Here is a 14,209-nt window from a genome sequence, read left to right on the forward strand (position 1 = left end):
TGTATATTAAAGATAAAAATGTAAATAAGAAATACACTATCTATACAAAATAAAAACTATAAATAAAAACATATGTAGAGGTACCTCTCAGTTTTTGAGTAAAGAAACTGAGTTATCCATGTAAAAAAAAAAAAAAAACTGGTTGGCTATGGATCATTATCTCAAACAGTCCATTTTGGCATTTTACCTCCATTTTCGATTTATGAAAGTCACTTAATTAGGCTTTCATAATTATCTGTCATAATTAAAACTTATAATTTAGTGTTTATGTAAACTGTGTTGCAACAAAAAAATTGACTATGTACAGTCACATTTCTCCATGAATACAAAAGACATTTGAAAATAACAGGTGCATTATAATCTATAATACTTTATTTATTTTTCAGATAACATGGCAATCATGCTTTTTATACAACACCATCTAAAGACATTTAATATATATTTTTACATAAAATATCTTACATTAGGCGCATGAAACAGTTAGAAATATACAAAACAATATTCTCTGACTATGACATAATCTATAGTTTATTATATACTTCTGCTTTTGTTATTGATATTCCTTTTTTTTTTACATTTCAGAAATACTATGTGCTTTAGTTTCTGAGAGTATTATTGCAGAAAACAGTAAATAATAAGAATCTTCAACATTTAGACAAAACCTCAGTGGTCATATGGACATTCACATATACTTTTACACAGTACAGGTTTACAGAGAGAAATGTGCTGAATGAGAACTTTGTACAAAACGTACGCAACGCTAACTGATTGCACAATTTTAGTGTAGTATCTTTGCTGAGTCGTTTTATTCACGTCCCTGTCACATGTAGCTGCCATAGAAGCAAACTAACTCTGTCCCTTTTTTTTAAAAAAAAACAACAACAACCGCTGGAGCTTGTGGTTTTAAAGCTTTGTGCTTTTAACCGGTGAAATTGTACTAACAGGGGTTAAACCAGTCATACACAAAAAAAAGCATTCACATACACTTTATCTAGTTACTTATTGCCAAGGCAGTTTTCTAAAAAAGACCAAAGATGCAGACTGTATAGATATCTCAACCTTTTAATTGGCTACAATGCGCCTGTGATTTTTGCTGGTTTCTCTAAAGGTGCCTTTTCCCAAAAATGGCCTCACAAACTCTGGAGACACACTATGGCTTCTGCTCACAGTCTGATTATTTGCTGAAGGCCATTTACTGCTCTAATCCATTTGATTCGATTCGGCTAAGGGGGAAAAGAGTCAAATTTGGTCACTTCCACCATTGTTCCTGAGGAGTGGCATGCAAATGAGCAGGACTGAACAGTGGAATCAGAGGCTATTACTGCCAAACATTATGCATTTTGTGTCTTTTTTTTTTGTTTGTACCCTGCACTTTCTAGGACACAGTGTGACGCGAAACACTTTCATATGCAAATGATTTCCATGTGAAAGCGATTTTGGTCCTTCTCACGCTTACATAAAAAAACTGACTAAAAATGATTGAAAAAACATACAAAGTTATTTAGTTCTTAGAAAATAAAAAAAACACTAACAGTCTCTCTTATGTGTAAGATGAATCTGCTTGTGTGACAGATAATTCATCGCTGCTTGTGACGTCTGTAAACTCAAATCCATACTGGCTTGTGCTTATTTTGGAACTGAAGACTTACAAATGCGTTGTAAACTCTTAAGTCCTGTCATAGCTGGATATGTTTTACCTGTCATGCACTTTTTTTTTAGCGATTTAAATTTATTCCTACAAAAAATTCTATAATGTGGACATTTATCAGATATGTAAACATCAGTATTATGTAACATTATCCACCTTTCTCTTTTTAGTACAAAAAAAAGGTGTTACTGACTATTGCCAAAAATTGTTAAACATTACAGTTAGTTCAGAAAAGCATTACTTTTACAGAGAGATCGCCATGTTTGCTGAAACTCTGAAGCTATTGTGAGGAATAATGGATTGAAATTTTATATCTTGTTGGCAATCATTTAAAAATATAATCAGCGATTTTTTTTTTTGGTGGAAGAAAAAAGAATATCTAAAATCCAAGCTATTTCAGATTTATTATCAACCACACACCCGTAACGCATGCTAGAGTGCCTGAATGCACATTAAACTGTGGGAGATTTCTGAACTGACAGCCAACATTACTGACACATCATATCCTGAATGGTAGAATATTAATGACCATATTTTCTTTCTCCCTTATGACAGCTGCTAAATGTGTTCTAGTTAAAAATCGCTGACCGTACCCTTAAATTTACAGTGCCAACCCAGGTAAAACTAATCCAGCTTGAGTAGGTATTTGGGATAATAAAAACAGTAGGAGTCTCTTTACATAAACCTTTTACACAGGCCATGAGAACCAGCTATATGCTCCCATAAAGGCCTTTGCTCAAAACTGGACATGATACAGTTCATCATATTTGTCATATTTTTGCCAACTAACTTCATTCTTCTTTTTTTTTTTGTATGTCTTCAAATACAATCAAATACAATTTGATTCTATTCTAAGATCTTTATACAATATCTTAACATAATTACATAAGGTAAATATATATCGAATTAGCACAGTAGTCTTCAATCACATTGGGATCCAAACAGTAATTGTTACAATGTTATGTTTTGGAAAGACTAATATCTTGCATATGCAATACGAACTAGCACTAGATCATCGCTGGATCGAGTTTTTTTTTTCATACACACATTAAAATTTTCAACAGTTGTAATCAGGTTGGTTACATTTTTCCCCTGGAGGTAGGTGATTATATATTAGACACAGAAGTCCCTGCTAGTGTTCAACCTTGATTACTTGGTTTCATTTTTGTTCCAAAGGGCCTGCAATGTCCAGGGTTTTAGATGTATGCCTCATCGTTGGCTGCATTCACACTCTCAGGTTGCTGCTCAGGCCCATTTTCTTGACTTTTGACCGAAACCATAGGTTGAATCATTATCCGGAGGCGCTGAAAGAGGTGAAAAAAAAGAAAATCATTTTTTGCTCCATGCAGTGCAAATGCAGTTGTCAAGGTTAAGGCTCAAAGCCTCAAACCTACAAAATCAACATGCTGATTGATTAGCCAATCAAGCTGTAATTGAAGCTAACTCCTGACTTTTCACCTCCCTGTGGTGATTTGCTGATTCAAGTGTGCCTATCTCATGCGCAGCCGCTATCAGCTCAGACCTGAAAGCTTTGTTCATAATTGCTAGTTTTGAACGCCTATTTCCAGAAGCGTCTCAGTGCAAAAGCATGGTATGGTTCTCTTTTTGCAGACACTTTATCTGAAATGTCTAATTTATCCAATCAGTGCTGCATTCACTGAGCGGAATGCAAATTATCTGTACTAGATCAGATTCCAGAAGAAAGCAGTCATTCTCGTTTTTCTCTAAATGTATGTCATGCGTACACACTTAGTGTATCTGTTGAGCAACTATGCATCCGTTTTAATCTTACCTCTTTATAGGAGCCTTTTAATGTTAGGAACATATAGACCATGTAGCCAGGAATTAAGACCATAGAAGACATGGCCATACACCAGCCTACACCCTGTCCCCACTTTGGGAACACATAATTATTCATGGTCAAGGGAACCATCTGGATCGCACTGAACAGGAACACACCCTAGAAATGCAAAAAAAATAAGAGTTGTTGCAATAATTATACTTTAACCTAGAAAGAATTATCATTATTATTAGCATGTATTTTTGGCGTTTAATTACTTACAGCTACAATCAAAGGTGTGAACACCACCCAACATAGTTTCCACCAAATGCAAGGTTTGTATCCAATCATCTCTTCAATATTTCCATAGAACTTATTGACACCTTATAGATGGAGAGAAAAAAAGGCGGTGCATTATACCACAGTGTGCAATGGTGCATCAATTTGCATTACTGCTGTGCCTAAAACTGGGATGTCAGCGTATGCAAATAGCAAATAATTTGTTCATTTGCATAATCAAGCCTACTATGAGAAGCAATTAACAAGGCACAGATTCATATGAAATCCATTAAAATGCAGAATTGAATCTGGCAGTAGGATTAGCATGAATTAAATGGATATTTTAGTTTAATGAGATGTGTTGTGTGAGGGTACTTAAAGCATGGTGGACATTGTACTAAACATGGAAACTACCTTTTCAATATAAATTGTATATAGTAAAAAGCACAGCTATGCTACTATGCTGCAATGTAAACACTGATTTCTTTTGGTAATGTTTCTAATTAACAATGATTGGAACAATGATGCATTCGTCCCCCGTTTATAGCGGTAGTTACGTGCCAAAACTGACAACAAATTTCCGCGATAAATGGACGCCACCCCAAAAATGCTTTTTTCACTTGTTTAAGTTATAAAGCATCTTTCCACACTCTTTAAACACACGCAGAATATTGTGTGATGAATTGTGTGTAAATATCACATTTATAGTGAGTACTGTAGTACAGTACAGTACTGTAGCATAGCCTTTGCATCGTTTCTCTGCTTGTTTATTGGTTTGAATGGTCATATGACATCAAAAAAGGGGCTGAGTTAAGGATACACGTCACTGCATTCTTTATTTTTCATTGGCTAGATCTGGTGATTTATGTCTTTAACTCCGCCCTTTTTATGTCAGAGGATACTACAACCTATGAATAAGCGGAAACTTACAGTTTCTTTTAATGCTACTTATTTCTTATGATGAACTGAAATTGAACCATTCGCGAAACAAAATAATTATGTGTCAAATTGAAAATCTCAATAAAGTGGGGCGGCAAGATTCAACCGCGATAAATCGAGGGACGACTGTAGTTCAATTGTCTATGTACAATAATTTTCCCCAGGTAAATTATTGGGATTTAAGTCCTGCTGCCTGAATACAAGCCATTGTAGACAATACATTGATCACCGTATAATAACTTATAATGCCATAATTCATCAAACAATTCTTAAAAATACATTTTGCACAATACTAACATTCAGTTAGAATGGTGTTGGGTGAGTAACTACAAACTTAAGCAGTAGTGTATATTTACAGTACAGACCAAAAGTTTGGACACACATTAATATAAAGTCTTAAATAGACACTAGAATTTTTTTTTACTAGAATTGTAGATTATGCTTTCATAAGATAATACAACCTTTAAGCATACTCCTGTTTTAATTTTTTTATATTGTATGATATTGTGCTCAATGCTCTGCACTTAAAAAATTGAGGTTTTACACACTTCATTTTTTTATGATAGTCGCTGGAAAATGACTAAATATAAATTATTTTATTATAACATAAAGAGATGTTACCATAGAACCAGGATATGGAGACACACTCAAAGAACACCAGGAAGAGCAAACACATTCCGCTAGCAGAGTAGTAATCGAAAAGCTTGAACACGTAGAGGCCACCCTGTCATATATAAAAAAAGAAATATCTAAAACATACCTCAGACAACAATGATATACAAATGATAATATTTTACTATATGGTTTACCCAACATGAGTTAGTGGTTTATACCATTACAAATCACTTTTAAAAAATATGGGCAATTATCTGTAATATTCATTAATGAAGTCTCTGCTGTTTTATTCAAATTTAACAAAAGGGAAGGGGCTGAAGGAAGATTACATGCTGGAAGCGAGTTATGCAATCCAAAAAAATCTATCAATATACAAGTGTACCCCATTTTCTGAACAATAAGTTCTTCATACCTATATGACATACTTTCTTAATTCTGACTGCTTAGAGAATAATATTGATAACAGATATTGAACAGAAAAAAAGACAAACCACAGACAACTTATAAAGAAAAATCTAATATATTATATACTGTAAGGTGTGTTGTATATGTTGCCTGGGTAGCATATTCTCCAGAAAATATGGTAAATGTGATTATTTATGTGCTTTAGAAAAGTGCTATAGATCAAGAACAGGAACCTGAGAAGTTCAATAGTTCACCAATGCCTTTTAGACTTTCCTGTGAAAACAGATCCTTGTAAAAAAATCTATCCCATTAAAGGGATGTGTTTTACTTACTAGTTATGCAATAAAGTTTGTGAGAACAAACAGTAATCAATGAGTCGGAGACACACACAACTAAACTGTATGTTTTCGTATTTTTATCATTTAGCTTTTGGTTTTTGAGTCTTTCTTTGTAGAAAACATAAATGTTTATAAAAGGACATGTAAATTGCCTTTCCAAAGAACTCCAAATAAAGCATTGACATTTATTTCCCTAGTTTGACCTGAAATATATGTTGAATATTGTATAGTACATTGGGTAGAGCATATGTTTAGCCAATTGATGAAGGTGCATGTTCATTATTGTGATGGACCAATTGATAGACTAATGGACTGAAGATGTTGAGGTTATACAAAGCTTGTTTAACCTCAATACATGAACAAAAGAATTGTGACACCCAACTTTACAAGCCAAATGTGGTTCTTCCTAAAACTGTTACCCATATTTGGAAGCACAAGACTGTATAGTTTCTTTGAAAGTGGACATAATCTTATGGTCAAGTGTCCACAAACTTTTGTCCATAAAGTGTATGTCCATAACAATCTACACTTAACTGACAGGTAGGGATTATATATAGATATAAACTTTACTTAAACATCTTAGACATATAATCAGATATACAGGAGGCCAAGTGTAACAGCAGAATACAGACAGTGAATTTATATAAATATATAAAATTATTATACCTACAATCTCTTTACATTTATTTTTTCTCTATTTGTGCATAGAAAAGTATTATTGCTAGTTCCAAAGAGTATTAAGTTATGTTTCGCAACTCAAAAAAATAAAAAATAAAATGCAACATCTACATAATTACACTCACTACTAATAGTTAAAAAGTGACAATGCATATTAGTTTCTATAACAAACACTGTAAAGCATACTTTCTTCACAGGTACCAAACAACCCAACATGCTAACCAGAGATCTGCAGATGATATTTAGGCCACTTACATATTCAGCTGTTTCAGGTCACACATGTAACAGATTGAGTTCATTGCACTAGTGAACTGACAACACTAGAAAGCCATTAGCTCTCTTAGAGCTGTTTATGTCCTTTAAAGCTGTTAGCGCACATTGATCCTACTTAATGCAGTTTCAAGAGTTTTCAATCTGCCTACATGAGATATTTTTGTGTGTCATACATTGGTATCATTACAATCATCCTTCTACCTTTATATAGGACATAATCCATAGGATGAGTGGAAAAAGCTACTATTCAGACAATCGACAAATTCATTGTGTACTTACCTGCGTGATATTTGACAGTCCAATGATGTAAGACACAAAGCAAACGACAGCAATGAAGATTTCTCGTCGTCCACGCAATACACGGGGAAATTCATCTACCAAGGCAGTGATGAAACCCTCTACTGTACAGAACTGTGGGAAAGAAATTCAATTTTCAATTCCATATGCTTATGAGAATAAAATGTCACTTCAAATGAGTAGAGCTGTCAGGTACATAGACATGCACAGCTTGCAGTGTAGCTAGTGTTGCAGCAAATTTACGCAAAATGGATTATCCCAGATGTGCAGTCTAATATTTGTAGATTAACTGACTTTACCTGACTGTCAATTCCAAGCATAAGCAGCATGGAAAAGAACAGAATTGCCCAAAGTGGTGAAACAGGCAGCTGAGTAACAGCCTCTGGGTAAGCTAAAAATGCCAAGCCTGGACCTGAAAAAGGAAAAGTGTACTGTTTTATTAATAAAAAATAACGAGATATTTAAAGTATCCTAATATATATAAAAATCTTCAGAAACAATGGATATTTCTAAGAGTTTAGGAGATTATGCCTTTGTTCTTGAGAACAGATAAAAAAAATTCTTATATTATTTTCCAGACAACCTGCTTTTCTTTAAGTGGATTACCATTATTTAATGGGTCTAACAATACATTTTTTATTCTCTCATTTATGCAGTTATTCTGCCTGTCTTTAAAGCATCACTGCTTCTCCATCTTATTTAGAAGCAGAGAACCTCAGATTGTTATTGACTGTGGTAGGGGAAAACGTTATACTGAAGTGTTTAAAAGTGCACTGAGCATGGATCTGTAATTCTAAACTCTGTCTGCATCTGACACATGAGTTGTAAGCTGTAATCACTGGCTTATGGGAATCTAACATTTCCACCCTGTAGTGTAAAAATAGTTTCTTTCTACTTAAATTCAAGTGATTCCTATACTTGTATTTAGGTAAGGTGACAGACAGTGAAGCATTGTCTGTCTTAAAGTATTTAGTAGACTAGTTATCATAATTACATTCCAACAAGATTTCCCTATGATTTCATGATTATGTTTTATGTAATCTACATTGGATCTATCTATCTATCTATCTATCTATCTATCTATCTATCTATCTATCTATCTATCTATCTATCTATCTATCTATCTATCTATCTATCTATCATAATTTAAGAAAATCATAAAATAAAATAAAATAAAACTAATCAGACACATATTTTCAATCGATATAGCATATATACCATATATGGTTTAATCTCTATAGTTTTTATCACACTAATATATATCTTGAGTTGATGCGTTAAGAATGATTGACCTCATGCTAAAACCTAAGGCCAAAATAATTTCTGAATATAGTCCCCAGCACATTTGAGAAACTGATATAAATCCCAGTTACCTGATGCAGCTACATCAGCAATAGACCTCTTTGTAATGTGAGCCATGAAGCCCACAATGGAGAAAATGACAAATCCAGCAAACATGCTGGTGAAAGAGTTGATGCAGCATACAATGACAGAGTCCCTGTGAATACACAAAAGGATATTATCTGGGGTTATTACATTGATCTCTCGTCTGTCAGCATCCACAAGAACTGCTGCTATCCGTTTTGTAAATGCCAGTGCAATTTCTCTTCTGAATGGTGAATCTTAAGCACTAAGAGTTACACTGCTTTATAAAGAAATATCCTTTTCCACTAAAAGGACACTGATCTCAATTGATTGCCTGTTGGTGTTGTGTAATTGCTTCATACTTGTAAACGTTGTTGTTGAAGGGGTTGTAGCTTCCGAGTGCGATCAGAGACCCGAGGCCGAGTCCGTAGGAGAAGAAAATTTGAGTGGCAGCATCAAGCCACACCTGTGAAACGTGATATTTTTGTCAGTATACCATATTTTTGCTTATTGATTATTATTTACAGACATTAACTTTTATTTTTCTTGGGCACTGTGTCTCACTCTGTTTCTCAAAAAAGAGATCTTGGCCTTTTAGTTCCTGTAAAAGTGTTATGGTGTCTGTATGTCTGCCAGTCTACAGGAAGTGTGGCCTCTGCATCAGTCATTCAATCAGGAGGTGGCCTCTGCTTGCTTCAGTCACCCTGTATGAGGCATGACCTCTCTATCTGTCTCTGCATCTTTCAGTCACTGTTAAGTAGGTGTGGCCTCAGTCCCCTCAGAGCATGTCAGTCCCACTGTTAGTCTTAGTGTCAGCTTGTCAGTCCCAGCTAATCGTGAAAGGGGTGGGGTCTCTGCATCTGTCAGCCTCTGTAAAGATGTGTCCTTGGTCACTGTCAGTCTACATCAAAACGCATTGCCTTTTCATCCTTAAAACTAACACTGTAATAAAACCAATAAATCGATGAGTCGATGAATCAATGAATCGATTAAGAAATCTATCTATCTATCTATCTATCTATCTATCTATCTATCTATCTATCTATCTATCTATCTATCTATCTATCTATCTATCTATCTATCTATTTTCAGATTGTGTGGCAAATAAAAGAAGACATACTTCTGACTCCTTCAGCTTTTCAAAGTTAGGTGTAACATAGAACAAAATGCCCTCTTTAGCTCCAGGTAGCGTAACTCCACGGAAGAACAGGATAAGCAGCATGAAGTATGGATATGTGGCGGAAAAATAGACCACCTGAAAACAGATGTACAGTGCATTAGAGTGGTTGAGAACTAGTTGAATCTCAAAAGCTAGTTATTTGGGGTGTAAATCGATAACAAATATTAAAATAATATTAATTTCTAACTTCCCAGAACTACTATTATAAATATCACACATACTGTGCTGACAAGATGAAAAGCATAATTGTACTCTTACCTTTCCAGTCCATCCCACACCTTTCCAGATACAAAAGTAGACCAGCACCCATGCGATGGCCAGTGTTATTGCCAGTGGCAATCTGATCTCTCCTGGTTTTTCCAGACCATCCGTGAGCTGATGCACATTCCGTCTGAGGGCCACAGGAAAACATTATTAGCGCTGAAAGCATCTGACCTTAGACAAACTGTTACTGATAGAAGCTATTCCACTTAGTCAAAACACTGCCTTCATTCTTGATGCCCGTCATGTCAGCTAGAGCTGTCCGACGGCCAAACGGACACAATTGTTGCATTTTTGTGCAAATAACACTGGTTCTTTTTAGAAAGCCGGGGACAAAAAGATGGCGCTTTAGCATGCAAACGAGAGAGCCCTGAATGCCAAAACTGTTCCAGTGAGTGCATGCCCTTACTCCCAAAACTCCACGACGGCGCTGGTCATGTTAGACGTGTTTGCCAAGCTGTAGTTGGAAAAGCATTGCTCTGTATTCCAGGGGTTGTTGCAGGATTTCCATGGGAGGTCCTGAAATAGGGCAATGTTTTATTTAATACGCTAGGATTTCAGAAATATTAGGACGGCTGCTATACATCATGCAGTATAATAAATCATTGCATAATTTGATGACACTAAATCAATAAATCTTGTTAAGTAGGGCCCTAATTATAATCTGGCAATTTTTCAGCCACTACAGGAGTTAAATCGTTTATTACACTTAATTTTACAGCAAATTAAATAAACATTTAAGTGACAAAATCATCTCACATTACCTAATTAGCAACAATCAAGCTCTAATGGTATGTACATTGTACTTAGTTTCCTGTTTGAACACAAGACTAAGTACATTATTGGGTTTTTTTTTCTAGTCTAAATTGTCTGTTGATTTGCACCTGGGCTAGCTAGCTAGTATTTCATTATACTGTAAACCTGTGTTTAGTATGAAAGTGTGATCTACTGATGCAAATGTTGCTTTACTGTGATATAATTATGCTAAAGAATTTTGTACTTACTGCGGTGAAAGAGTTGTATAGATAGTAAATGGCCCAGGAAATGATGACTATATAGTAGATGTTAAGCCAGAAGGATAAGACTGCTGCCGCAAGGCCGACACCTGCGAGCACAAACCAAAAAAGTGGCATAATAAGGTGAAGTGAAAAATCTGTTCTTTAAAATGGCAGGAATTTATTACCATTCTGTGTCTAAAAAAATTCTAAATGCTTTATTGATTTGTGTGATGGGAGTTAATGAGGGGTTTAGATTTGGTTCGTAGATTTTCCTCTGCGTGATTACCTTTGAACATTGGAGCTAGTTTCCACACTCCGAGTCCACCGATGGAGGTGTACTGACCGAGAGAACACTCGAGAAAGAACAAGGGCACCCCAGCGAATATGAGTGTCAGAAAATAGGGAATCAAAAAGGCCCCTATAAGAAAACAATTTTAAAACGATTTGAAACATTGGTATATGAATATCATTAAACCATTGAACTGGTTCTCAAATTATACACGGCTGCGATCGTAGATGCCTATGCAAAGAGAAACATTTTCAATTGCATCCTAGAAGTAGAAAATTAATTATTCAAGCTAATGACAAATTAAGTAGGGCATAATTTTCTTTTTTTTAATCAATTTTTTTTTAATTGAAGATTTAGTAAAATCTTTATTAATAAGTTAAACATTTATTTTTTAATTATTAAATTCTTAAACACAACTTTTATTAATCTATATGCATTGTTTATGTATTTTCCTAAATGATTATTATTATTATTAGTAGTAGTAGTAGTAGTAGTATCAGTAGTAGAAGTAGAAGAGATTAAAATAAGTGTCAGGTAAACATTTATTTCATTTACATAGAATTGTCTATTTATTAAATAATTATAAATGTAACAAAAAATAGTAAAATAAAAATACAAATAATAATACTATTAATAGTAGCTATTATAGTATATTATTATCATTATTATTAATAATAATGATAATAATATTGTATTATTATAATTAATAATATAATTTAAATTAATATGGTTATTATTGCTAATAGTGACAGTATTATAATAAAAAGGTTAAAATTAGTAAAAGTTAATAAATAATTATTAATATTTAATAAATAAGAATTAATAATTTCTTATAATAATAATAATAATAATAATAATAATAATAATAATAATAGTGTTAATTAAGAGTAATAATATATTATCTCTTATTATTATTATTATTATTATTATTATTATTGCTTATAGTAACAATATTATTAAAAAGGTTAAAATGAGTGAGTTATTAAATTATTAACATAATTTAATAAATAATAATATAATGTATTAAATAACAATACTTATTAAAAGCATTTTTTTAATAATTTTCTTTTTATAAAAAGAAAAAAATAATATATAGTCATCATCAATATTATTATCATCATCATCATCATCATCATCATCATCATTATTATTATTATTATTATTATTATTATTATTATTATTATTATTATGAGGGAGACGGTGCATACCTCCTCCGTTCTTGCCGCACAGATAAGGAAAGCGCCACACATTTCCGAGCCCGATGGCGTAACCCACACACGAGAGCAGAAAGTCGAACTTGCCGGCCCACGTCTCCCGGTCCGGAAGCTCTTTCTTCTGCACTTTGACCACCAGGGTCTTGGGCTTATCGTTGGCCGCGGGCGCCGCGTTCACCTCCGTTAGAACGTGTCCGTCGGAGGCTTTCGCGCCGTTCGTGGCCATGTCGCGCGGCTTGGCGGAGCTCCTGGCGCCCGGACGCGAGACTTCGGCACCGCTCCACGCGGACAGCAGCTTCGCGGCTCCGTGCCCTCAAAAAAAAACAAACTCGACTCGTGCCGGTGGTAATCTAGAACCAACAACAGTTGAATCAGCGACCCCACAAGTCTAAAGCGCGGACTTCACCCCAAATTCCCTGAACACTTCCCCCCCACCCCATCTCAGGAAACGATTCTCCTCCCCGCCGTGCGCGCTCGCTCTACGCGCTACGCTCCAGCATGTGTGTCGCGACGCCAGAGATACGCAGGCAGCGTGTTAACCTGCATTTCACATAGCTAGTGCGTGAGATGTCGCACTAATGTCTCACGTCCACGTAGGAACTTAGAGAATTTACATTGAGAAACTGACACTATTTAGAAACCGAGGAAAAGCGCGTTTCGGGACGCAGCCTGGGTTCAGTGCGCACTCTCCGTCGCGCACTCGGTGCACATAAAACCACGGTAGAATTCAGGTTTAAATACCTGCACAGGTTTAACTGTTAGAATACACATAGGAGGAAATTATGATTTATTTTCATGGAACGCGATTTGTGTTTAACATTTAGCTTTAAAATCGACTTTGAACATTTCCGGTCCTGTAAAATGAAGATAATAATAGTAAGAAATATTGTCGCACAAACCTTTGTGTCGATTTTAAGAACAGAACAATCCCTTACAGACGCCGAGTAGGAAAAGTTATCTAATAAAAAACATGCACCAATTTCCAATTCATCCATTTATTAAATCACTCACTATGAGAACTCAGGTTGCTCCAAAACAATCCACAAAATGAAGAGCTGAAGTAAAAAAATCTGCTTACATTTAACTCGATTGTTCTGCTAAACCTTCCGTCTGTTTATTCCTCCTGAAGGTAAGCAAAGTTTCCATAAAGCAAAAAAAGAAACAAAGACAAAACAAATGTGTTTATCCTGTTGTGAGAAAAACGAGGAGGGAAAAAAGCCCAGACAGAAATGAATCCTGGAGCAGAGCAACACCAACTAAAGCATCAGGCGGCAGAGAGGAGGAAGATGATGGCGATGATGATGATGATCCTCCACCTTCATCCGCTGTGCTCCAATGAAAAAGTGAGGGTGAAATCTCGCCAGGTCCAACATCTCCGGCACTGACATCACACTGGAGCATCTTCACAGTCCATGGCTTTTTATACAGGCTGGGGGTTTTGTGTGTGTGTGTGTGTGTGTGTGTGTGTGTGTGTGTGTGTGTGTGTGTGTGTGTGTGTGTGCTGTAAATGTGCATTTGTTTTTTGTCATCAGCTGAAAGAAGGCCACTTGTCCCTTTTTTTTCACAAACACCTCAATGCTCAAACAGTTTACAGTTGAACACAGGCTTAATTATCCTGCTAAAGACAGACAATTCCTCACTTGTACTTCA

At 35.2% G+C, this 14,209-nt stretch overlaps 1 protein-coding gene across 2 annotated transcripts; it reads right to left on the reverse strand.

Annotated features, from left to right (window-relative positions):
* Positions 1–350: 350 nt before the first annotated feature.
* Positions 351–13,959, reverse strand: slc6a1b (solute carrier family 6 member 1b). 2 transcript variants are annotated; one of them, XM_046875452.1, is made up of 15 exons: positions 13,638–13,959; positions 12,554–12,909; positions 11,343–11,474; positions 11,063–11,163; positions 10,468–10,577; positions 10,056–10,188; positions 9,738–9,872; positions 8,980–9,083; positions 8,626–8,750; positions 7,552–7,664; positions 7,235–7,366; positions 5,268–5,370; positions 3,711–3,811; positions 3,441–3,608; positions 351–2,952 (listed from the first exon to the last, which is right to left on the reverse strand). In XM_046875452.1, exons 2-15 carry the CDS (start codon positions 12,783–12,785, stop codon positions 2,845–2,847), a joined length of 1,797 nt encoding a protein of 598 aa, XP_046731408.1. In that variant the 5' UTR covers positions 12,786–12,909; positions 13,638–13,959; the 3' UTR covers positions 351–2,844. The 2 variants fall into 2 exon arrangements, with proteins under 2 accessions (XP_046731408.1, XP_046731409.1); XM_046875453.1 differs by having other exon boundaries at positions 13,571–13,959.
* Between the last annotated feature and the right edge of the window lie 250 nt (positions 13,960–14,209).

This window comes from Silurus meridionalis, chromosome 19, assembly GCF_014805685.1.
Source record: "Silurus meridionalis isolate SWU-2019-XX chromosome 19, ASM1480568v1, whole genome shotgun sequence".
NCBI classification, from domain to species: Eukaryota; Metazoa; Chordata; class Actinopteri; order Siluriformes; family Siluridae; genus Silurus; species Silurus meridionalis.

Coding starts and splice junctions, on each gene's coding strand:
- slc6a1b (XM_046875452.1), bottom strand. CDS start 12,785: ATGGCCACGAACGGCGCGAAAGCCTCCGACGGACACGTTCTAACGGAG. Junction 10,189..10,467: donor GCCGTCGTGGAGTTTTGGGA/GTAAGGGCATGC, acceptor TGTGGCCCTCAG/ACGGAATGTGCATCAGCTCA. Junction 2,953..3,440: donor TAAAAGGCTCCTATAAAGAG/GTAAGATTAAAA, acceptor CACCTCTTTCAG/CGCCTCCGGATAATGATTCA.